The sequence below is a fragment of the Podarcis melisellensis genome (genome assembly GCF_964234715.1).
Source record: "Podarcis melisellensis genome assembly, chromosome: 6".
NCBI lineage: Eukaryota > Metazoa > Chordata > Lepidosauria > Squamata > Lacertidae > Podarcis > Podarcis melisellensis.
The window spans coordinates 41,800,362-41,824,183 of record NC_138538.1 but is presented as its reverse complement, the minus strand read 5'-3'; the positions used below and the strand labels follow the sequence as shown (position 1 = coordinate 41,824,183).

The 23,822-nt window shown below is 45.8% G+C and overlaps 1 protein-coding gene across 5 annotated transcripts in view; it reads left to right on the top strand.

Moving 5' to 3' along the window:
* The window catches only part of SOX13 (SRY-box transcription factor 13), a 66,561-nt gene that overhangs the window by 18,036 nt on the left and 24,703 nt on the right, over window positions 1-23,822 (top strand). For 4 of the 5 annotated variants that reach the window (XM_081914569.1, XM_081914570.1, XM_081914566.1 and 1 more), the window contains 3 exons: window positions 20,623-20,830; window positions 22,501-22,606; window positions 23,733-23,819. In XM_081914569.1, the coding sequence (XP_081770695.1) occupies window positions 20,624-20,830; window positions 22,501-22,606; window positions 23,733-23,819 (400 nt within the window). In that variant the 5' untranslated portion in view covers window position 20,623. Of the gene's footprint in view, window positions 1-13,999; window positions 14,026-20,622; window positions 20,831-22,500; window positions 22,607-23,732; window positions 23,820-23,822 lie in introns of those variants that run through there. The other variant, XM_081914568.1, reaches the window with a different exon arrangement.

The window sequence follows — 23,822 nt, the reverse complement described above, 5'->3', positions numbered from 1 at the left end:
TCTCTCTCTGTATTTAGTTTTTATAGCAATCATGCTTGAAAAGCTCAACTCACAGAGATATGTACTGGAAAATGGGAGCAATGGCAAAATAGCTTTGTTTGCCAGAAGGGGGAACTCCTTGGCAGTTTCCAACCAAAAACTGTCCAAAGGTAGATCAGCAAATCTCAGCTTGAAACCACGATTTTGGTTAGGTGCTTGTAAAACTAGCTTGTAAAAAAGGCTTAGGTGCTTGTAAAACTAAATTCCTCCAAACTTTTGACAGCACCGAATCTCAAACTTGGAAAAGGCAAGAACAGCAGAGCCAATCAGAGAGCAGTTGGCAAGGCTGTCATGAGAGAGAGAGAGAGAAACCCTCTTAAGTACTTGACTTCAGAGGAACTCTTGTACTGTCTTCCAGAGTAGAACTGCCGGATTCACTTCTTGGTGCACAAAACACGCACGCAGCAGGAATGCTATTTCTACTTCTACAACCTCCTTGCCACCTTTTGATTTAAAAGAGCAGCAACACTTGGCTGAGAGAAGACAACTTTCAGCTTTGATTTCTGCTTGCTCACTCACTTCCTCCTGCCCCCCCCTCCAAATGCTGTCTGCCAAAAGTCACTCGCCACCCAAATCTCTCCATGCTCCTGAATGCACTCAGCCCTTCATTTCTAGGGAGGAAAAAAACTAAATAATAATAATTTATTATTTGTACCCCACCCATCTGGCTCGGTTTCCCCGGCCACTCTGGGCGGCTTGCAACAAAACACTAAAATACAATAACCTATTAAACATGAAAAGCTTCCCTAAGCAGGGCTGCCTTCAGATGTCTTCTGAAAGTTTGGTAGTTATTTTTCTCTTTGACATCTGGTGGGAAGGCCGCCTGCGAGGTCTTGCCCTTGCACCCTGCGCAAGACCCACCTCGCCACCTATGAACAACCACGAAAAACCCCCGACTAAGTGCAAGGTGCATTTATTTTCCTTGGTGCCGCCAAGACATTCCCGGAGAGAAACTGGCGCCGTAACCACAGCAGCCCCTTTTTGCTCCCACCTCTTGGGAAAATCTAAATTTGACTCCTGCCGCCCCCAAACAACCGAGAAGCGGCATGGGCTCGAGTTCGCGTGAGAAGAAGAAACACTCTGCACGTGCCCAGAGGCACTCCGCTTTTCTTTCTGAGCCCGCCGCGATGCACTCTGTACATGCTCGCGGGCGCGCCTGCCTGTCTTTCCAGCCCCCGCAGGGCCCCCCCGGCTCACCTGAGGCCCCGCCGCGCTTCTGCTGCCTGCGGTGGTCGCTCTCGTAGAAGCCGAGCGTCTCGGCGGTGTGCTGCTGCTGCTGCTTCCCGGGGCCGGGCGACGGCGGGCTGGAGGCGGGCGGCGCGGAGCGAGCCGGGGACGGCTGAGGGGAGCGGCACTCGCCGCCCGTGAAGCTGCTCCGCCGCTGCTGCCCGGAGCCCGGCAGGAGCAGGGAGAGCTCCGGGGGGCCGCCGCCGCCCCCCCACCGCCCGCCTTCCCCGCTCCCAGCGGAGGCGGCATCGGCGACGCCCGCCATCTTCACGTGAGCGGCAGCCACAAACTCCGCTCCGCGCGGCGGAGGCGGCGGCTGCTGCTGCTGCTGAGGGAAGCCTCCGCTGGCCCGCCGGAGCACGTCATTGCCGCGCGACAAGGAGCGCACCAGACGGGCCCACCTCACCAGCGCGCGCGAGCGGCGAGCGGTCCTGGCGGCCATCTTGACGGAGGGAGGAGGGGCGTTGCCATAGCAACCGCCCCCGCGCGGCCTGCTGCTGCTTCTCCTCCTCCTGTCGCCCAGCCCGAAGCCTCACAGCGACGACGCGGAGGGCGGGCGGGAGCGAAGGGAAGCGGGCCCAGCCTCCTCTGGCAGAGTTTCAGCCCGAATAACACCACCACCGCCGCCGCCCCGCCTCTCGCCGCCCGACTCGCCCGCCTCCCTCCCACGGCACACTAGGCAACCTCTCGCGGCACACTAGTGTGCCGCGGAACACCGGTTGGGAAACACTGCAATAGTGGGAATCTTCTTTGGGTCTTTCCTCACAGAGAGCTACAATTCCCAGAGTTCCTTGGGAAGAGGAATTGACTGTTAAGCCACTCAGAGTTGTAGCTCTGTGAGGGAAGTAACGGTCTCCTCACAACTCTTAGAAACGGCAGCTCCCAGGATTCTTTGGGAGAAGCCGTGACAGTTTAAAGTCGTATGATTCCCTGGTGGCCCGCTGGAATGCGGAGTTAACCAGGGCAATTGACTGTCTGGCTCTGAAGCGCCCTCTCCGATTGCATGGAGCCCGGACAGCCCCGTGGTTTTCCCCGGAGCTGAGGGTGATGAAACAATCGTTGAGACGGCTAGAGCGCCGGTGGCGGAAAACTCATTCTGAATCAGACCGGACACGGGTTAGAGCTCAACGTCGAGCCTACCAAGTGGCAATGGCGACGGCGAAGAGGGCCTTCTTCGCCGCCTCCATTGCATCTGCAGAAAACAGCAGCAGGAGACTTTTTCAGGTGGTTCGCAGTTTATCGGAACCACCTGTACCACCGGGGCCTGGTAGGGACCCCAAGATCTCCTGCAATGCTTTTGCAAAGTTTTTTGCAGATAAAATCGCTCAGATTCAGAAGGAGGTAGACTCCACTGTGGGAGCAGGGCCAGGGCGGGAGAGTGCTAGAGTTCTGTCTGGTCCTGTTATATGGGATCAATTCCAATCTGTTACCTCCGAGGATGTGGACAGGCTGCTTGGACGAGTGAAACCGACCACCTGTCTCCTTGATACTTGCCCATCCTGGCTGATAAAAGCGAGCCGGGAAGCACTGGGCGATGGGCTCTGCGGGGTGGTGAATGCTTCCCTCTGTGAGGGAGCCTTCCCAGACCCGCTGAAAGAGGCGGTCATTAAACCGCTTCTTAAAAAAACATCTTTAGACCCGGCCAATTTGGCCAACTATCGCCCAGTCTCAAATCTGCCATTCTTGGGCAAGGTGATTGAGCGGGTGGTTGCTGAACAACTCCAAGCACGCCTGGAGGAAACGGACCATTTGGATCCCTTCCAATCGGGATTCAGGCCTCACCATGGGACTGAAACTGCCTTGGTCGCGCTGGTTGATGATCTCCGGCGGGCTAGGGACAAAGGTGAGAGCTGTTTCCTAGTTCTGCTGGATCTCTCAGCGGCCTTTGACACCATCGACCATAACATCCTGCTGGACCGTCTAGAGGGGCTGGGAGCTGGGGGCACTGTCATACAGTGGTTCCGCTCCTTCCTCCTGGGCCGTGTCCAGAAAGTGGTGTGGGGGGTGAGTGTTCAGACCCCTGGGCTCTCACTTGTGGGGTGCCTCAGGGTTCTGTCCTCTCCCCCATGCTTTTTAATATCTATATGAAGCCGCTGGGAGAGATCATCAGGGGGTTTGGACTGGGTGTTCATCAGTATGCAGATGACACCCAGCTCTACCTCTCCTTTAAATCAGAACCAGTGAAGGCGGTGAAGGTCCTGTGTGAGTGCCTGGAGGCGGTTGGAGGTTGGATGGCGGCTAACAGATTGAGGTTGAATCCTGACAAGACAGAAGTACTGTTTTTGGGGGACAGGAGGCGGGCAGGTGTGGAGGATTCCCTGGTCCTGAATGGGGTAACTGTGCCCCTGAAGGACCAGGTGCGCAGCCTGGGAGTCATTTTGGACTCACAGCTGTCCATGGAGGCGCAGGTTAACTCTGTGTCCAGGGCAGCTGTCTACCAGCTCCACCTGGTACGCAGGCTAAGACCCTACCTCCCCGCGGACTGTCTCGCCAGAGTGGTGCATGCTCTAGTTATCTCACGCTTGGACTACTGCAACGCGCTCTACGTGGGGCTACCTTTGAAGGTGACCCGGAAACTGCAATTAATCCAGAATGCGGCAGCTAGACTGGTGACTGGGAGTGGCCGCCGGGACCACATAACACCGGTTCTGAGAGATCTGCACTGGCTCCCAGTACGTTTCCGAGCACAATTCAAAGTGTTGGTGCTGACCTTTAAAGCCCTAAACGGCCTCGGTCCTGTATACCTGAAGGAGCGTCTCCACCTCCATTGTTCAGCCCGGACACTGAGATCCAGTGCCGAGGGCCTTCTGGCGGTTCCGTCATTGCGAGAAGTGAGGCTACAGGGAACCAGACAGAGGGCCTTCTCGGTAGTGGCGCCCGCCCTGTGGAACGCCCTCCCATCAGATGTCAAAGAGATAAAGAATTACCTGACATTCAGAAAACATCTTAAGGCAGCCCTGTTCAGGGAAGTTTTTAATATGTAATGCTGTACTGTTTTTAACACTGATTGGGAGCCGCCCAGAGTGGCTGGGGAAACTCAGCCAGATGGGCGGGGTATAAATAATAAATTATTATTATTATTATATATACTGTTTTCAGGGAGATGGGGTCTGTGTTGTCTGGCCATAGGGCTTTGGTGCGTGCCCTTTGAGCCCCAGAGCCGTCCTTGGCTGTGGCAGCTGTGCATCTTGAGGGGTTTGTCAGCTCAGTGCCAGTTTGCCAGGCCAGCACTGAACGCCTCCGCTTGCTCTCACACCTCCCTCTCTTTTCCATGCCCTGCTGCCGTGTGCTCCCCATAACAAATGCTTGACATAAGTGCAGCTCTGTGCCTGCAGAGCAACTGTGCCTTGCCCACATCCCTCTGCTTCGAGCCGGGTGCCAGATCAGGGCAGGTGTAGGAAGGGGCTGCCAAAGCTGTTTGCTGGAGAGAACAGACAGCAGGACAGGCAGGGATAAAATAAGGGCGCACTGTGAGGAATGGAGTGGTGCGGGGAACAGGTGCCTCAGGAGTCCGAGAGACACAAAGAGCCTCTTGTCTCTTGTCCAGAGCTGGAGAACAAAACAAATGCCATTCTTCCTAAACTTTTAGGGTGGGTTGGGTGTAACTGAATGCCGGCAAACAATGCAGAGGCAAAGTTTCCAACTCTCTTGTTTTATTACTCTGCAATAAAAGAAAACTTGTTTTCTGCCCAAATGGCAGGGCCCTTTCTTAGTTATCTCCAAAGCACAAAAATAAAAATGGGGACTTAACTTAGGATGAACAGATAGCAATGAATTAGGAGCCTGCACCCCCAGCTGGCATTTAGTTACTCTGTTGGCAAATGGGAGGACGGGAAGATATGTAGTACCCTGTATATTTATTTCCAAAATAATGATAATGACTATAGTCTAAACCTTACTCTCTGACCGAGTGGCTCCTGACCTGAGTGCTAGAGAATATGGTTTGTGATACAGTCCAATTAGCTAATGTTATTAGCGAAGGAAGTATGAGAGATAACTGTTTTATGGGGAAATGGAGTTTATTTCTCAAGTTCTGGAATAACAAAGCTACAAGATGCCACACAAGCATGTGCTGTATTAAGTGCATTGTAGTTGAGATTCTGAGAATAATTCTGTGAACAACGTAATATCAGCAATCATAATGGTAAATGTAGGTCTTCCTTTGCCTTTGTTTTAGCAGAGATCATAGAAATAATATTTTTGATACAATTCCATTCTGATTCTACTATCTGTTATAAATGGGGGGAAACCTCAAGTTCAGTAACTTGTTATGTCTTTATTGCTGCAATTAAGTTTTTAAAGACAATTGGTATGGTACACAAATTATATGCCGCCGATTAAGAGTAAGAATTTAGCATATGTTGGTTTTGACTGTTGTTGTAAGCTAACCCTGGGACCTTATGATGAAGGACATGCAAGAAATCCGTAAAGAAATTAATAATTTTGGATCGTAAATTCACAATTGCAGGATTGTTTTGATTTTTGCAGAATGCTTTTGTGTGGTGTCACCATAGTACACATAGCACCCCCCCCCTTTCTATTAGTGCCACTGAGCCAACCCCTGTGCTGGGGTTTTTTTACATTAGCATTGCAAACTACCTGAAACAAAAAATGGCTTGTGTCTCGTATGTGAAAATGTCCTTAGATTAGTATTTGGCTAATCTCACTGGCACCTAAGTGCTAGCAAAGGGCAGTCTCTTCCTCTTCTCCACCACACCCTGTCCTGTCTGGATGCAGTGTGAAATGGCATCAAACAATTCTGGTTTCAAAGCTTGAAAGTGTTGGACTGAAAGGGGTCAGTGATTGGAAGCTTCTGGTTGTAGCAGCACATACCCTATTCATCTCCTATCAGACAGACTTCTCAGATCATTAAGATACCCTGTCCAGGGGCCAAATGAGGTTTTGTTTTGTTTTTACCATTTTATTGCTTGTTGTTTGCCACCCTGGACTCCTTTGTGAGGAAGGGTGGGGATATAAATTTCAGAATAAATTAATATTCAGCTGGGAGAGGCACCATTATATTATTGAACGAAAACATGGTGTATTGGCCCTGGGCAATCCTGAAAAGAGAGCAGTCATATTAAGCAGGAGCTGACGCCCTACATTCAAACTTTGCAAGGGAGACTGCAATGACACCAAGCAGACTGGGGAAAGCTACTCTGTGCACCATCAGAGCTGTGCATATCTGTAGGACTGGGACCCCCATCACTTATTTTGGTGAGCAGATGCAAAGGACATACATTTCTGTGAAAATTAAGGCAAGGGAACAAAGTAATCTCACCTCTCCTACTGTTTGCCCGTCGTTCTAGGGGTTCTCTGGACCCACTCAAGCAAATTGGGAGGTGGCGAGCAGGGTGTATGGGGGAAGAAGAGGAAAAATTCCTTTGCACTCGTGGGACTCATTTTTCTGGTTTTGGCTAGTGCAACAACTTAGCTGAATCCAGCCCAGAATGTTTAATTGAAGTGCTTAATAACCCCTGCATCCCCCATCCCCTTGTTTATTCCAGTTTGATGGCTAGTCACTAGTTGCTGTGAGAAAGGAGGACTGCGATTCCATCTGTGAAATTGACAGAACTTGTGTCAAGGCTGCTACACATATTACATGTACCGGTATATGAGACTCCTGATAGACTGCATCTGTCAGGAATCCCTGGAACACAATAGCTTCTGGAGATGCTCAGCAATAGGTGGAGCTGTGCGCTCTGATCTTGTCTTGTATTCAGATCCTTTTGATGAGAAGGCTGTTGGAAGATTAATTTTGACCTGAATGCTTAACTTCACAGCATCTTAGGGTGCTTACCTGTGGAGTTGAAAATGGACCAGGGGCATAAATTGTGGGTCCTCAAAGCAGCAGCCACAGCCAAGCACATATTTCTCAAAAGCTGGAAGGCTTTCAGCTCCTCAGAGAAATGAACTAATTAGACCTAGCAGTTAAAGAACAATTGCCTTGAGTCACCAGTACAAATATGCAACATTTTGGCTCCATTCCTAAAACTATATGGTAACTAGCTCGTGGCAGCGAAAATGCAAACTAATTAAGCTGGTTCATGTTTTGCCGTCCTTCCCCCTCATCTTTTCATATCTATCTTGGACATAGAGTGTGGGAATGTCTTAGAGGAGGCACTGAAAAAGCTGTATAAATATTAATAATCTTACTTTCGTAGATTTTCACGGGTACAGGAATGCAGGTTTTGGTGTCCTCGGGTGTCTTCCCGTGTAAAAGTTGGGGTGTCTAGGCGACGTTTCGACGAGGTCTCACTCGTCATCTTCAGGCTGGTGCTTTCGGCTCTGTTCCAGTAACAAGAAGCCGAAAGCACCAGCCTGAAGATGACGAGTGAGACCTCGTCGAAACGTCGCCTAGACACCCCAACTTTTACACGGGAAGACACCCGAGGACACCAAAACCTGCATTAATAATCTTAGTTTATATATAATTACATGAGTTTTGGTTGGAGGGGCTGGGAGGGCTGTTTGGTTGCTGTGTTATTTTTGTAACTTTGCAAAAATTGATACAATCTAAATAGAAAAAAGGAGAAAGTAAAGCACTTTACACACTAAGAGAAAACAAAAAAAATTCCTTCCAGTAGCACCTTAAAGACCAACTAAGTTAGTTCTTGGTATGAGCTTTCGTGTGCATGCACACTTCTTCAGATACCATCTGAAGAAGTCCATCTGAAGAAGTATCTGAAGAAGTGTGCATGCACACGAAAGCTCATACCAAGAACTAACTTAGTTGGTCTTTAAGGTGCTACTGGAAGGAATTTTTTTTGTTTTGACTATGGCAGACCAACACGGCTACCTATCTGTAACACTAAGAGAAAGTCCATGCAATCACATTTGCAGGTGATCTGTTCTCCGAATCAGAGTGCTATTGATTCTAGTCTATGGAATAGCAGCAGGATCGATACAACAGAAATGTATTATTATAATAAATGTATTATTATTATTATTATTATTATTATTATTATTATTATTATTATTATTATTTACCCTGTCCATCTGGCTGGGTTACCCCAGCTACTCTGGGCCCTTCCAACACATATAGAAACCTAATAAAACATCAAATATTAAAAAATTTCTTATACTGAGCTGCATTCAGATGAACTACCATTCCCTGCAACCTATTTAATGAGATACTTCCTCTTGTGTTTCCAGGAAGTATCTTATTAATGCACAATCTTTAATAAATTAGCTTATAGTATCCAGATTGTAGTGGGCCCTAAGGTGTGTGGTGAAGTGCCACAGGACTAATTTGCTAGATATTGTTTAGACATTGAACTGCTATGCTTTTAAGTTCAGCGCATGTACTTCCCATGATAACAAAGGCAGCTGCTGCTTCAGAACAGTTGCATGTATGTCCTAGGAAGCCACACTTGCTTTCTTACATTGAGGAGAGAGGTTGAGAGGGGTTCATAAACGGCAATGCAAGGGAGAACAGAAAACAGGGAAAACAAAATAGGTCAGCAATGAGGTGCTGTTCTGAGTATATCCAGATAAAAATTCTGAGCAAAATTGGAACTTTTAAGTCAGCTCTGCGATGCTGATAAACAGTGATGTGGTCTTGATACTTAGAATTGGTTGGGAGGCTTCATATTGGCACACATTGATAGGATGCTAGAGCACCGATTTCATACAAAGATAAGGAGAGTCGAGATGGTCGTGTCATCAGCTCAAAGAACTGCATTACATCAGTTTTATTTGGAAGATGGAAAAAAAGTGATCTGGGGGATGGGAAGGGAAAGTCTGTTACAAAGGGACTTCCTCGTTGCTTTCCCAAACACTCAGATAGGGGCAAGCCAGATTGATTTGATTGAGAGAGTGAAGCAGAGCTCTGGTCTTAAGTTGCTGGTTAGTGATGGGGCTCACTGTGTTGACTTTTCCTCATAAGGATGTTGGGAAGATAAAAGTGGCATAAGCTCAGGTAGGTTCCCCAGAGCTCCATGGTGGAGTGCTGAGCGGAAAGGACGAATGAAAAACTTGCAATAAATATACTAGTGGGGATTTAATTTTAGGTTTTTTTCTTCGGTTTCAGCTGAAGAAATGACAGGAAGCATCTTTTGCTTTGAGTCAGTTCCTGTTGGCCTTCAAATATGTGTGTTTAAATGTGTGCGCGCGTGTATCCTCTGACATTTAATATAACGTGGAGCCGCTTCTGACATTGCTGTTAAGTTATGTTGTTAGATTGTCAAACGGGCACAGCAGCTGGGGCAGCCATTAGTCTCAATGCTGAATTTATACTGAGTCAGTTGGAGGGTAGTGGGATGTTGGATTGCAGCTGCTGAGAGCAAGGTTGGTTTTTAGGTTCCTTTTTATCCTTCTCTGCTCCTAGCTAAACACTTTAATAGAAGAATATTTCTGTTCATTGCAAAGTGTTTTGCAGTGCTTCTGGTGCCGCCTAAAAAGGGCACAAAGGGATATTGGAGAGATCATTGTAAGTACAGATAAGCATGTGCCTAAAATTTTTTTTTTTAGTAACCTCTTTTTTAGTCCACATGGAAACACTCTGGTCATCTCTAGATGTGGCATTGGGTCTTTATCCCACTTTATGCCATCTGTCCCTCTCCAACAGTGATTCATGCTGACATCAAAATTGGTCATTTTGCATTTTCTTGGTCCTACCATAAAATTATAGAACATCCCTCTATTACTGAATTTAGGGACTAGTAATAATTGTCTCAAAGCAAGACTTTTTGTACACAAAAAGTATGGGGTACTTTTGATTGTTCTGCGATTTCTCAACCTCATTGCTCCGTGTAATAGCCAACTCAGGTGGTAAACACCAACAGGATAGGAGCCAAAATGGAGGCACTGAGAAACCATGGGGAACCCTGGGGTTTGCAGAAGTGTGAAAATATATAATAAAATCCCCTAAAGTGACAGCCCCCCACTCCAAATAACACCCCAGTGAGGTTTGAGCATGACCATTAGCTGTAGAATGTTAAGAACCAGCTGAAAAAGGAAAGTTTCTCCAGCAAGTTCCAAAGACTTGGAACAACTCAGAGCAGCGAGTTTAATGTGGCTGCCCCTGTTGTGCAATTCCATTCCGATATGACAGGCACCCGCTATCTGCAAGTGGGTGACATTTTTGTTCCTGCAGGCTTTCCCCTCTGGGTATATGGGTCTTTGCTGTGAAAGTATATCTTGTATTGTTTTGATTTTGCTTTAAATGTATCTGCTGTTTGTTGCTTTATTGTTTTTTCTGTTCCTATTGTATATTGCCTTGATATTGTGTAGAAGGCAATTAATAAATTGATGGTGAAGATATGTTGTGCTATTTGGAAGCAGGTTCCATTTAAGGCTTTGGAATGTCTAAACCCCACTATATTTTTCCCCTCTGATCTCTTGCTTCTTTCTCTGAGCTGTCCCAAGCAGTTCCCCCATGCATACTGATCACTTGCATCAGCAAGTGTTGATATATGTGTGTGAATGAGCCATCACACATCAAACAGACAGATCTTTCATATCACCTCACAGTGCCTTGCAGTTGAGTCAGTTCACACATTCAGCTGTGAAACATCACATTTTGCATAGTCAAAGATGGACATGCTTAAATCAACAAGCCTAGCTCATGGTTTGCCCAAATCAGTGTATCTGACATGATCTCTCTCTGTCCTTATTAATTGACTGTACCTATGATTGAGCAACCAGATATTAGAAACGGAAGAAACCCGGAGTATCATCTTTTCTAGAGGGTTGCAGCAAAAACAACCATAAATGACTAATGTGTGTAGTCTGTCACAAGCATTTGCAACTAGAGTCCACTTCACCAGAAGCTTGACTTGTGATCCTAACTTGGCAATCATATATACATACACATGGTTTGGGGGATGGTAGGAGTGAGGTCAGAAGAAAATGAAATGCATGAAGAACAGATAGTGACAATTACATGTAAGCAAAATATTTACTTTCTTGATTAACAATATTGATGATATCACAAAAATCTTGGACAGTTTGATGTTGAAGTAATCATCTCTTCAGGTATCCAGGTCCAAATCTTGCAGGACTTTAAAAGTATGCACCATCACTTTAAATTTTACTTGGCTGGTAACCAGTGAATATGTTTAAAAACAGATACAATACATTCCCATCAAGTGGTTCCAGCCAGCTATACTGTGACTGTATTTTGAACTTGTTGAGGTGTCTGAACAGTCTTCTAAGGCAGTCCCACGTACAACACATTGTAATAATAAATGAACACTCTTATGCAAATGTGCTACCATGATGTGTTCATTTTGCAAGATCTCCACTGTTGTTTGTGTAGAATGTATGTGATGTGGAACATTTTTTAAGGCATAAGAGGGCATACGCCACTGTTAAACCAGCGTATTTGGCGCAGGGCTCTGGGAATGAACCAAACTCTCTGTAATTGTCAACCTTCACTGTTGTCCTCTTTGCTCCAAGGCTATGTCTTGGAGCTGAACGCATGGAGTAGCAAGGCTGTGTTAGTAGATGCGTGGTAAGAATTTCACCTGATGGGTAGCTTCAGGCACCCAAATTCCCACACTCTTGATTAGAAAGACTCTTGCCTACCTTAAGGGGGGGGATGAAAATCATGCTTAGCGTAATTGCTTTCTTACTGCCATAAGGGGCCTGAGTTCTTAGCTCCTTCATAATCAATAGATTTTCCTATGTCTTTTAAAAAAAATTACTGGAATCAGGAACTTTAAATACAAACTATTAATTAAAATCTGTAGCAGGAATACCAACCAGTTCTATGCAAGGATGCTGGAACCAAACAGAAGGCAAGCCATATATATCAACAGCTATTCTCTTAGCTGTTGCACAGTGTCATCAAATGATCATCTGCAGAGGGCTAGTGCCATCATGTTCATTTATACGAGTTGGCGATCTGGTCTGTCTAAGGGGGTACTGCAAATCCAAGGGGAGAAAAATAGAGCACAAAACCCATGTTGGTTTTGTCTGTTGGTTCTTCTGTAGTGCACTCATTCTTGTCAAGGCAAACCTTTATGAACTGAAGCCTCCGTTTACAATATGGACATTGTGAGCAGTCTGCCTTTGTACTACGTTTGGTGTGAATAGAATCCAGTGTATTAAAATTTTTCATATATATGGACCTAAATATGATTTAGCTATACACTGTGTAGCATAGGGGATTTCTATTCTACTCATATTTTGGCTGTTAACCCTCAAACCATTTACTCCTAATAACCCACCTAAAATTACACCCACATCCGAGGCACAGGAGCCCTGATGGAGCAACGAGTTGGCAACCCCAGGCATCTCTCTTTGTCTTTCAGGATCCATCCCACCCCAGACGCTGCCCAATAAACACCCAACACCATGCTACATGTGTCTTTCCCAGCAGTTGGAATACCACTTCAATACCCTTCCCCAGCTGAATTTGTGTCAGTATGGGCATCTAGAGGATTTTTTTTTCTGCAGAGAGGGGCAAAGTAAAACACTGAAAGTGGGGAATAGGCTAGTTTCTTACTAAGAAAAAACTTAGAAGAACAGTGCCTGTACATTATGCTTCATGTGTCAAGTTCTACAAATGCTTGAGCTTATTCAAATCTAAGCACTCCTGGAAGAATCTGATTTTCTAGATCCATTTCAGATCCGGTTTTGGCACAGATACTACTACTACCAATAATAATAATAATAATAATAATAAGAAGAAGAAGAAGAAGAAGAAGAAGGCTGGGGATCTGTGAATTATAGTTTACTGGTGGGGGGCACCCCCCTTCATGGACACCCATGGACTTCATTGTTCTGGCATTACTCATATCCAATGTGCTGCAACACCGCTTGAGTTTTACTCCACCTACTTCTTTTGTGGGTGACAGGCACAATTTCAGGAAGGGACTTGGCCTGGGACACCCCACTGCAAACCTGAGTGTTCCTTCCTTGTCATGGGACAGCTTCCCTTGCTCAGCCCTTTCCTCTCCCTCAGCTGGAGTGGGAAGGCAGCTGGTATTGAAGCCAAAGAGGCTGGTGAATACTGGACCCACAGGTTTTTATCATGGGACGGACAGTGTAAGATAAGCTGGTCTCTGTGCAGTTGGAGGCACAAAAAGCAAACTGTCCCCTCCCAAAGTGATTCTCCAGTCATGGCCAAATTCATAGAGCAGGGGTCTGCAACCCGCGGCTCCGGAGCCGCATGTGGCTCTTTTACACCTTTGCCGCGGCTCCGGGGCAGATACTAGTGAGGGGAGGAGGCGCATTGTGCGCCCCAACACTCCCCACTGTGGCGGGTGCTTTACTGGCTGTGATGTCGCATGGGGGCAGTGTGTGCGTTAGTCACGCACCGTCCCGACGTCACCTTCCCGCCCGCCCGCTGCATTGTAAGGGGCATGTACGTTGGTCACTGCATTGAAAGGGGGCATGTATGCTGGTCACTGTTTTGAAGGGGAGTGAAGAATACACACACACAAAAAGGTAACTTGTTAATTTAACGTTTATTTCTATGAGGAGGAGTAATTCTCCTCCTCAAAGAAATAATTAAAAAATGACAAATAAGTTATTTTTATAATGACGAGTTTTGCGGCTCCCAGTTTTTTTTTTCTTCGGAAACGGGTCCAAGTGGCTCTTTTTGTCTTAAAGGTTGCAGACCCCTGTCATAGAGGAAGGTGGTTTTGCTGCCACTGCTGTTTTCTTAGAAATAATCCTGTCACAACTTAATCATGCAAAGGAAGGTAGTAATTTTGTGCCCATTCTTCACTGAGAAAACTTTATTGATCTTGTTCCATGCAGATCCATTTGAGGTACCATTAACAGACTTGAAGCCATTAAAATTGGAGGGTACATTGCAATGATACACAATGGCAGCCACCCTGCCTCTTTCATTTCAGACTTTCAAATCCACACATGGCTATGCCGTAGGTTCCTTGAGATTTCATCCTACCCAAGAAGGTGCCATTTCCAGATGTGAGGCCTGCAAATGTTCACATGCTGCCAGTCCCAGGGTGGCTATTTTTTGTTACTGGCACTGGATAAACAGGAGAGATAGATTTTAGCCAGGAAGGGTGGCAGTACAGGGAGGGAGAATAGCAGGATGTGTGCCACAAAGAAATAACAATGGAAGTAGAAAGAAGTTGTGCAGCCGCTGTTGAGAGAGTCTGGCGCCATAGCAAGATTTCAGTTTTTTGGGCTTACAGATAAATTCACCCAGCTTTGATTATTCTCAATGGTTATTGTATATTCACTCAAAGCCCAAATTTTTATGAGATAACTCTTTCCCCCACCCACCGCCCCATGATGTATAAGTCAGGATGTTAAGAGTAAGATTTAGAGGTTTGTGATGACATTACCCTTTCAGTGAAGCATAGACTGATCTCTCTGTAGGGGCTGTTGCTAAGCAGCAGTGAAGCACCCAGGATCCTGAGTCAGCTCAGCATTGTAATTAAAGAAGTGACCAGCATCACACTTCCTGAGTTAGGTTAAGGGATAGCTCAGAGCTGCTTCTGATGGGTCTGTTTATCACATCACAATTAATAGGTCCCTGATAAATTGACACATATGGTTCCGAAAATGCAAGTGAATTTACCTGACTGTGGCCATAATCTGTGTTGACATAACTTCAGAATGCAGCTATGATGCAGTGTCCTCATGTAATTCTCATCTGAACTACACATAGTTATTTCCTAATGTTTAGGAAATCATGTACCTCCTCCTGCCTCATAGCTAGCATACGGTAATTCACTGAACACCAGAGTGCTGCTGTTGAAGACAAGACACTTGGATTTGTTTAGTTGAGGATGCAGTGGTGAACAGGAACATAACTTGGGGACAGAACATGCGAATACTTGGCCTGCAGGGGACCGTAGGCTCAGATCCTGGCATCTCCCTTTGAAAAGGGTCCCAAGTTGCACAGCTAGCAGAGACCCCCACCTGGGACCTTGAAAGGACAGCTATGGCCAGTTGAGATAGACACTATTGGGTTAGATGAACTAATGGTTTGATTTAGTATAAGGCGGCTTCTTGTAATCAGATGGAGAAGTCACAGACTTCTCTTAAGTCTCACCATCCAGTCTCTGTGAAAAGGGAATGACCAAAAAAAAGACCACTTGTCATCAGGATGAAAGAAAAGGCAAGCTTACCCCCAAACATTTTACGTGCAAATGCTACATAAACGAGCACCCTTTGGTGAAAAGGTGAGATGCAAATTAACAAATAACAATTGCTTCATAACTTTAAAAAGTCACTGCTTTGTAGGCTTAACTATTTTAGCATACGGGGTGTTTCATTACCCGCATCAGTGCCAATCTTTCTTTGAATCTTGCTGAAATTCTTGGCCTCTGCCACATCCCTTCTCTTTGTCTTGTACATTCGAAGACTTCAAGCTTTGCTTAGCCCTCCCACCCAGTGCAAGAAAAGGAAACATTAAAAGGAAAGCCCTATTACAGGAAGACATTTTCCATGTCCCAGGCCAATTGTTCCGGTTCCCATTGTTTGCACTTCAGAGCGCCCCCCCCCCCTTGAGGTAACTACCTGAGACTATTAGAATGGGGAACAGGCCCAGTGCTGGAACAAGCCTTGTAACAAGATAACTGGCTGTATTTTTGTTCAGCAAACCATGTAATAAAAATACAATGGCTCCCTTTTCAAACAGACACCTATTAAAGTAACAGACCCATTTTGAGAGTAAACTTCCAGTGGTACCAAAAGGTTAAGTACAATACGAATCTGACCTGCCGGAGGATTGGAAGTTTCTCTTTGTGCTCTCTTTTAAAATGAATACATTTTCAGCTCGCCACCAACTGATTGTTCTTGATTCCCCCATTGTCCGGATGACAATGCAGCCCTCTTACATGGCTGCATACCAGCCAGCGTGAGAGCGGGATCTGCAACAAGAATATGGCTTTCTTCCCCCCTCGGCATAATGGGGTTATGCATTCAGCATTCTTTCTGAAGGACTGGAACGAAAGCATGGGTTCCTTTCTGCTCAGTTCATTTTCATCTCTGCATATTGTGCCTTTTGCGGGACGGGGTGCCTTGAAAAACCTTTTTTTACATTTCTTTCACTCTGACCTTCTGTAGGTTCTTTGAGCACTTCTGCAAAATGAAATGTATGATAAGTTGGCAAAGATGGTCTTAGGTCCTCCATGTACCATTTACTACAGCGTGGGCTGTTTATGCTACTGACATCAGAAATGGAAAATGGAGGGCCAACTGCTAAACCTGCCTTTTGTTTTGCGGCTTGTATGTTGCAAGCAATAGGAATGGTATGTTTGCAAATGTAGGCCAATGACAGGTTCAGGAACCACAATTTACTGGGAACTTTGGGTCTTTCAAATGTAGAGCACTGTTGCACACATGTCCTGCTTGTGGACTTCTTATAGGCCTCTGGTTGGCCATGTGGAAACAGAACACCGGACTGGGTAGGCCTTTGGAGAAGCTGAAGTTTTGAAGCATAGCAGGTAGAAGATAAACAAGTAAGGGCAGAAATCCAAGCTCAGTCTAGCATTTATATCAGGACTAGCCAGACTGGAAGCTTGATATAGCCTGCCTATGATATGAGTCCAATGAACACAAATATGAGTCCCCGAGCACAAGCAAATTCACTTTATCCCATCTGGTTTCCACTGGGGATTATCTTCAGCATATCTCCATCCTTCCTGGGTAAGTTAGTTAATATGCACTCCTGCTCATCATTTGTAAGCATTTAGAAGGAGCAGAGTTCGGTCGCAAAGCACAAAAGGCCACTATTTTTCTGAAGTTAAGCGGGCCTGGATCTGGTCATTGATCACCTGGGAGCCGTCTGTATGCCGCCTGGGGTTTTATGATGGAAGAAAGGCAGGATTGCTTGCTTGCTTATTTATTTGGCTTATATCCTGCCCTTTGTCATAGGACACCAGGGCAGATCACAGCAAATAAAACACATAAAAGCAATCAATAAACACTAAAATGCAATATTCATTCATCAAAGTTAGATAAAACGTCAGCAATCTTGTCAGTTTTCCTTTCTACTGCACAAGCCAGTGCCTCAGCATACACAGATAATGCATAAAATGGAAAATAAATACATTTTCTTAAGACAAATGTGTACCTAAAAGTCAGCTCACCTGTATTTAGTTCATATTTATCACTGCATTTGGGGGGGGGCATGAAATGTTGGCATGGCAAGTTAACTTGCACTGCAGTAAATCCTTTGGGAGGCCATCTTTCTCAGATTTTTCTACAGTGGGTAACTTAGATCACTGGCAGGTTAACACATATCTGTTCAGAAAGAATGTGGTGTTCAACAACACACCCAGCACTCTTGCATGCTTGCTAAGATCACAGACTGTGGTGCCCTATCATTTCCTTTTGAGGCCTATTGTGCCGCTTATTGAAGTGAATGCTCAATCTCTCACCCAATCTAATCTGTCATGGGGCATGCCTAGATGGCAGCTTCCTGCTTTGCTGGTGGTTCTGCAGCTTAGCGCCACACTGGAAGTTTGGCACGCACTGCCTTTTAATAAAGAAACACAGAGTTGCACAGTGGGTTATATAACAGCCCTTCAAGGGCTCCTGCTGTCTGCTGAGAACAGTGTTGCAGAGGCGGTCGGCGTAATGCCCTCCAGATGTTTCAGGACAACAGATCCCGTCGTCCCTTACCATTTGCCATGTTGGCTAGATCCAATGGGAATTGGGAGTTTCAACAATATCTGGCAGGCTACCCTGAGCTATGAACCAGGCAGTCCCTAATTCACACATGACTTCTGCAGTGAACTTTGAAGAAAGTTTCCATGACAGTTCCTCCAAGTTCCATCACTACCCACCCCCCCTTTGCAAAATGTGGAGATAATAATGGCCTATTTTTCAATGTCTCATTTGCAGTCATACACACTCACAGAATCTTAAGAAGTAAACTTAACACACGGAGGTTTCCTGATGGGGAACTGTGTGCAGGATCACCTGGTTGCTGAGACAAAACAGTGTTCGAAATTCCGCAGGCGCCTAGCGCAATTTGTTACTGCCATGGGTCCAATTGCGACTATGCAGAGATTTCTGGGGTGCCAGGTTGGTGACTGACAGCTCCATTGAGGCAATTGACTCGTGCACAATAAAAGACGCACTTCTTGTGCTTCTGTGCTGCTGTGGACCCCTTGCTGAGCATCTTAGTCCTCCATCCCCCCTTCAAGCATCAAGCAAAGTAAGGGCAGGGCTGAGTGCAGATATATTTGGCTGTGCTGTATCCTTTCCACAAGCCACCCAAATGGAACAGATCGTATGTTATGTCTGGAGTTTGGATCCTTGAATAATATGCAGGGAGGTTTTTATAATGTAGCATCTGATTGGCCGTTGGGGCCGTCCAGTCCAGCTCCAGAAGGGAAGTTTGAACTAGCCTAGGATGTGAATAAAGGATATATAGCCTGAGGTCTGGGAGGGGCCAGACACACACACCTGATGACTGACTGTTTTTATCACAACACTGAAATAAACTCCATGAAACTGATGGCTTTTCTCTGAGTATATTTCACCACACTTTAAAAATCCTGTCTTGGTCTATAGTTGATACCATTTCCATTTCCCCTGTGTGTGTCTTTCCTTATTGCTTTCTGGGACAAGTGAATTGTCGTAAGAGCAAGCTACAGTCAAGCAATGTAGCTGAGATAATAGAATTGTAGCATTGTAGTATTGGAAGGTACCCCAAGGGTTAACTAGATATTCCGTTGTGATGACCTAGGTTTAAGGCGCCATTTGACGCCTAGCTAGAAACTCAGATATGTAAGCTAGGCACCAAATGGCTCCTTAAACCAAGGTTATAGTTGCCAAACAGAATGCCTTGTTGCCATTTTAGGGCCAGATAGCTCAAAAGCTGTATTTTTCAATACAATGTTTTTGTTCCTGAAATTCATTCTGATTGTGCAAATAAAATATAATGGATAGTATTCTGCTGGATGCACTGCCAGTGTGTGAAAACAGTCAAGATCCAAGGATCCCCAGGCATGTACCTCCAGATGGTGGCGACTTCAGGCGCCATCTTGGCACTCCCAGACACCTTTACTTGGTAGCAAGTGTCTGATAGCCAGGTGCAAAATGCGCCTGGCGAATTCTGGACACTGCCACCATAATCAATCAATCAATCAATCAATCAGCCGTGGCAGTTCTCCTGACCATGCTGATCCTTTGCTCTGCTGTCTGAGCTTGAAGGGGATTGGAAACATCTCTGTGGTGGTGGATGCATTCATCTAGCCTTCATGCCAAACAGAAATTGGAAGTTATTAACTATTTATTAATTAACTTCTCACCTGGCACTAAGTGGTCGAAGCTGCGGCAACGTGCCTTTGTGCTGTCAAGGAATGCAGAAAACTGCCCAGTGTGAGACTTGGGCACCCCAGCCAAGCTCCTTGAACACGATGTGGAGCAGCCGTAGGAAGCAGAGAGCAAAGGCTTTTTCCTGTGGCAGCGGCGCACCAGTGTCAGAGAGAGAGAGAGACCTGCTTTGTTGCCATCGGACGCGCGAGCCAGAGACTACATAATGCAGTTGGCATGCCTCGCGGGGTGGGGTGGGGGACGAGTTGCTGTCACTTATCAGTGCTCCTCCCAAACACATGGATGGCTTTTGTCTCCAGAAGATGAATCTATTTGGTCTCTGGTGGGCTGCGGCATGGATAGGAACGTACCAGGGATGAAAATGGAAGGGCGCAGGCTTCAGACTGGAATCGCAGTAGGAGCCAAAAACCAAGCGGCGGAGGAAACCCAATAGCCTGAAAAGCACAATGATTTGTTCGGAGAAGGGCAGGGAACCGAGATAAAAAAGCCCTGCTAAGATCAGAAACTCTGGCGTGCACAGTGCCCCATTGTTCAGCTGTCACACTTCCTTTTACTTTATTGCTTTTGTCCAACACCCTATTGTTCCACTTCCTTTTGTCCCCTATTCAGTGTGCTGGCTTTTCATTACCCAGCCAGCCTTGTTGTTTTCATTTCTTTTGTCTGAAGTTCCTGAGAGGAAGGTTTTATTTTCAGCAGTTTGATTAATTCACAGCTTGAGACAGCCTTTGTTTGTTATGTAATTACTGCCCTGCGCTTTTCCAGAGCTCCGAGTGGCAGGGATGGTGGCACTTGGCCAGTTGCAATGGCTGCTTTCACCCCAAGCCCCCTTTTTGTGCTTCTGCGCCAGGAAATTGCTGTGTGGTTGCATTGCTGTGCTTTTGGTTCTGACGGGCCTGGAAAGTCCAAGCCGAGAGCCGTCTGAGGGCCAGTTCTCCTGTGGCATTAACATCACTCCTGTGCAATGAAACACACATACAATGTGTATATATGCCATTTTCACTCTGAGGCTCTGTCTTGTACCCAATTCAGGAATTTTATTTCCCGCCAAATTCTGACCATGCCAAGGTATGTTTCTTTGGCAAATCCATCAATGTGATGTTTTCCTACCTTTCCCCCCTCTTTCTCCTCTCCCCACAGGATGTCCATGAGGAGCCCTGCCTCTCCTCAGCTGGAGCTCGATGGAGCCGGGAACATGGTGAACTGCAGTATTAAGATAGAAGAGAAGACTGAGAGCTGCTACCAGTCTACACAGGGGGAGGTGACTGGTGCTCCTCCTGGCTCTGAGAAACCACACAATTCACCATCGCCACTGAGTGAAGTTACTGAGCCCCAAACGCTTCCACAGGTGGGACAAAGTCTATTGGCTTCCATCCTTCCTCCTTGTCCTGAGGCAGGGCACTCCACATTTTCTGCACTCAAAGCGCATAAGCCAGGCCACTAGGATGTATAATTCCACTCAGGTCTGGCTCAAGAAACTCAGACAGAGCAGTACATGGTCTCTACATGGACACTCTTACACACAGACCTTCCCCTATTGCATTATTCAAGTCAACAATAATAAATTAAATATCTAATAATGGACACCTCAAATCAGCCTCCAGAAGTGGCCACCTTACTTTAGCTAGTGGTTGAACTAGCCCAGAGTGAGTTTCCGATATTACATTAGCATCTGTGAATATGGGTATGTGGCCTACCTCCTGGTGTTTTGGTTTTTACATAGAAACAGCCAGCAGCATCATTGTACAGTATGTACGATTTCAGTGTCCTGTCCCGTGCCCCCCGCAGTTCTCTCACTTGAAGTTGCTAATTTCCTTTGCTTGGGATACACACACATGCGCGCGCGTACACACACACACACACACACACACACACACACACTATCGGGGGGGGGCAAAGAGCAGCTTTGCGGGAAGGAATTCAAAATGTTAAGATGAAACAGGGAGCTGCCCCTCAACACTACTGCTCAAGTCAAAATAGGGGGCCCTTTTGACTGACAGTTGACTGAGCCACTGGGATCGTGAATCTCCTGTAGTTTGAACGTGTAGCGGTAGAAACCCTCATCTAAACGGCTAGGTGTACATCTTTTTTAAAATGGCCTGGCCATTAAGTTTTTGCTCCCTTAAGACACATGTTGTAAAAAAGTGGGGGGAAATGCTCAAGATTTGGGGATTATTATTATTATTATTATTATTGTTAATCAAAGGGGAGGGACTATGATTCAATACCTGGCATGTCCATCCTTTTAAATTGTCATTCCTCTCCTGTGGAATCCTCTCCCTAGTGAGGGCTATTAACACCCTTTTGGCACCAGATATAAACCTATCTCTTTTCCCAGGAATTTGATGGATTGTGATCAGTGTTTTGATGTTTACTGCAAATTGTTTTTTTGCTGCTGAAGTTCTGCAGTTTGGGGGCCATTGTATTGGTTTATTGTAATGTGCAATATTTATTTTTAATGCTTGGCCTTAAATATGAACTTTTTGCAAGTTGCTTAGAGACCCTTTTGTAATGAGCAGCCATTAAGTCAAATAACAGATAAATAATTATAGGTGCCTCTTCCTAAGATTTGGGTGAGCCACTACCACTCACAATAGAAGAGTACTGGGCTAGTTTCCCATCTATGATGTTTTGACATCTGAGCCATAATTTAATGTTTACTTTTCCTTTTTAAATCCACAGTCTTGAAAAAGATGTAACTTTTCCTAACAGTTCCATAGGTTTTTGTTCTTCCCTCCCTCAGCTAGTTCAATGGCTGACCCACATACTATTGCAGCAATTTGATTTTGTCCTTGCTTTGTGAGTTGAAAAGATTTTTGGGTGGGTGCGACACAATCTTCTCATTTTCGAAATGAGCACCCTGATTCACCAGGCGAATCTGCAGCTCATTGACTCAAGAGGATGCTCAAACACACCCTGCACAGAAGGAAGATTTCATGAGGATCAGCTCTATCTGTTATCCTTTCCTTTTTAATTTCCTGAAGGCTATTGGTGATTCAATGGCTCGCTCTCTTTCAGGAATCTGCATCTCCAGTGGACAAGGCATTAGACTCCAGGAACTCTGCATTCGAGGTGGCAGTGAGCAACCGGGAAAAATTGGATTTCAACAGAAACTTAAAAGAAGGTAGGAAGGGTGCTTTACAACCATTGCGTTCAGTTAAGTCCACCTCCTTCATTCTTGCCGTCTTTTCTAGGAAGAGGCCATAATTGTGTGGCAGAACACAAGCTTTGCATTCACAGGGTACAAGATTCACGGCATCTCTAGTTAAAATCCCTTGTGTTGATAAGTAGGAAAAGAACCTGCTGGAAGGACCTTGTGGAGGTCCTGTCAAGAGGGATGTAGTGAATGGTAGCTACTCATATATCCAGTAGTGGCTAGGGCAGAGCTATGGAGCCATCCTCCTGGCACCTCCATTGTTTCAGCTTGCCTGGAAGAGGGAAAGCAAAGGAACAGTGAGGTTGGGGCTGCACAGTTGCAGCGGTGGAGCCAATCTGGGCTCCTGTCAGCGCATCTTACAGGCCCCACCTCATGGCTGCTGTGCCTCACCCAGATAAGCTGTAGTGACCCCATTGTCAGGAGAATGGCTCTACAGCCCAGCTGCACCATGCTGGCCCCATCCGCTTGAATCATTTCCTTTTTGGAGTGGCTCCTTTGCTGCAGGTGGATGTAGTTATACTGACAAATGTGCATAATAATTTTAGAATGTTCATACTGGATCAAACAGTCCGGCCATCCAAGTTTCATGACTTAAAGAGTAAATAACACAGTGGTACCTCGGTTGTCGAATGTAATCCATTCCGGAAGACTGTTCGACTTCTGAAATATTTGACAACCGAGCCGCAATGGGCGGTCGGCAAATTCCATTAAAAGAATGAAGAAATGTGCTTCAGAAGCTGTTCGACTTCTGAGGCAAGTTCGAAAATGGAAGCATTCACTTCTGGGTTTTCAGCGTTCGAAAATTGAAAGGTTCGGCTTCCGAGACACTAAAAAACTGAAGTATTTAGATATAGAATAATCTGTCCCCCTTCCTTCAGTCCCACCTTTCAGCAGTCGGTTTCTTAAAAAAGCCCTAATCATCTTGGCCACTGAGGAATCTGTCCTTGGAGATTTGTCCTCCAAATGATGATCCAGTCATTATTTTTGTTGTTCCATATGATGAATGCATTGTTTAAAATAAACTCTGCAACTTTTCTCCTTTCGAATCAGAAAGCCACCTGCATGTTGTACACTAACATTCTTATTTCTACAGTGATGCCGACCATTGAGAAGTTACTGTCCAGTGACTGGAAAGAGAGACTTCTGGGGAAAAATCCAATGGAATCCAAAGATGTGAAAGGTG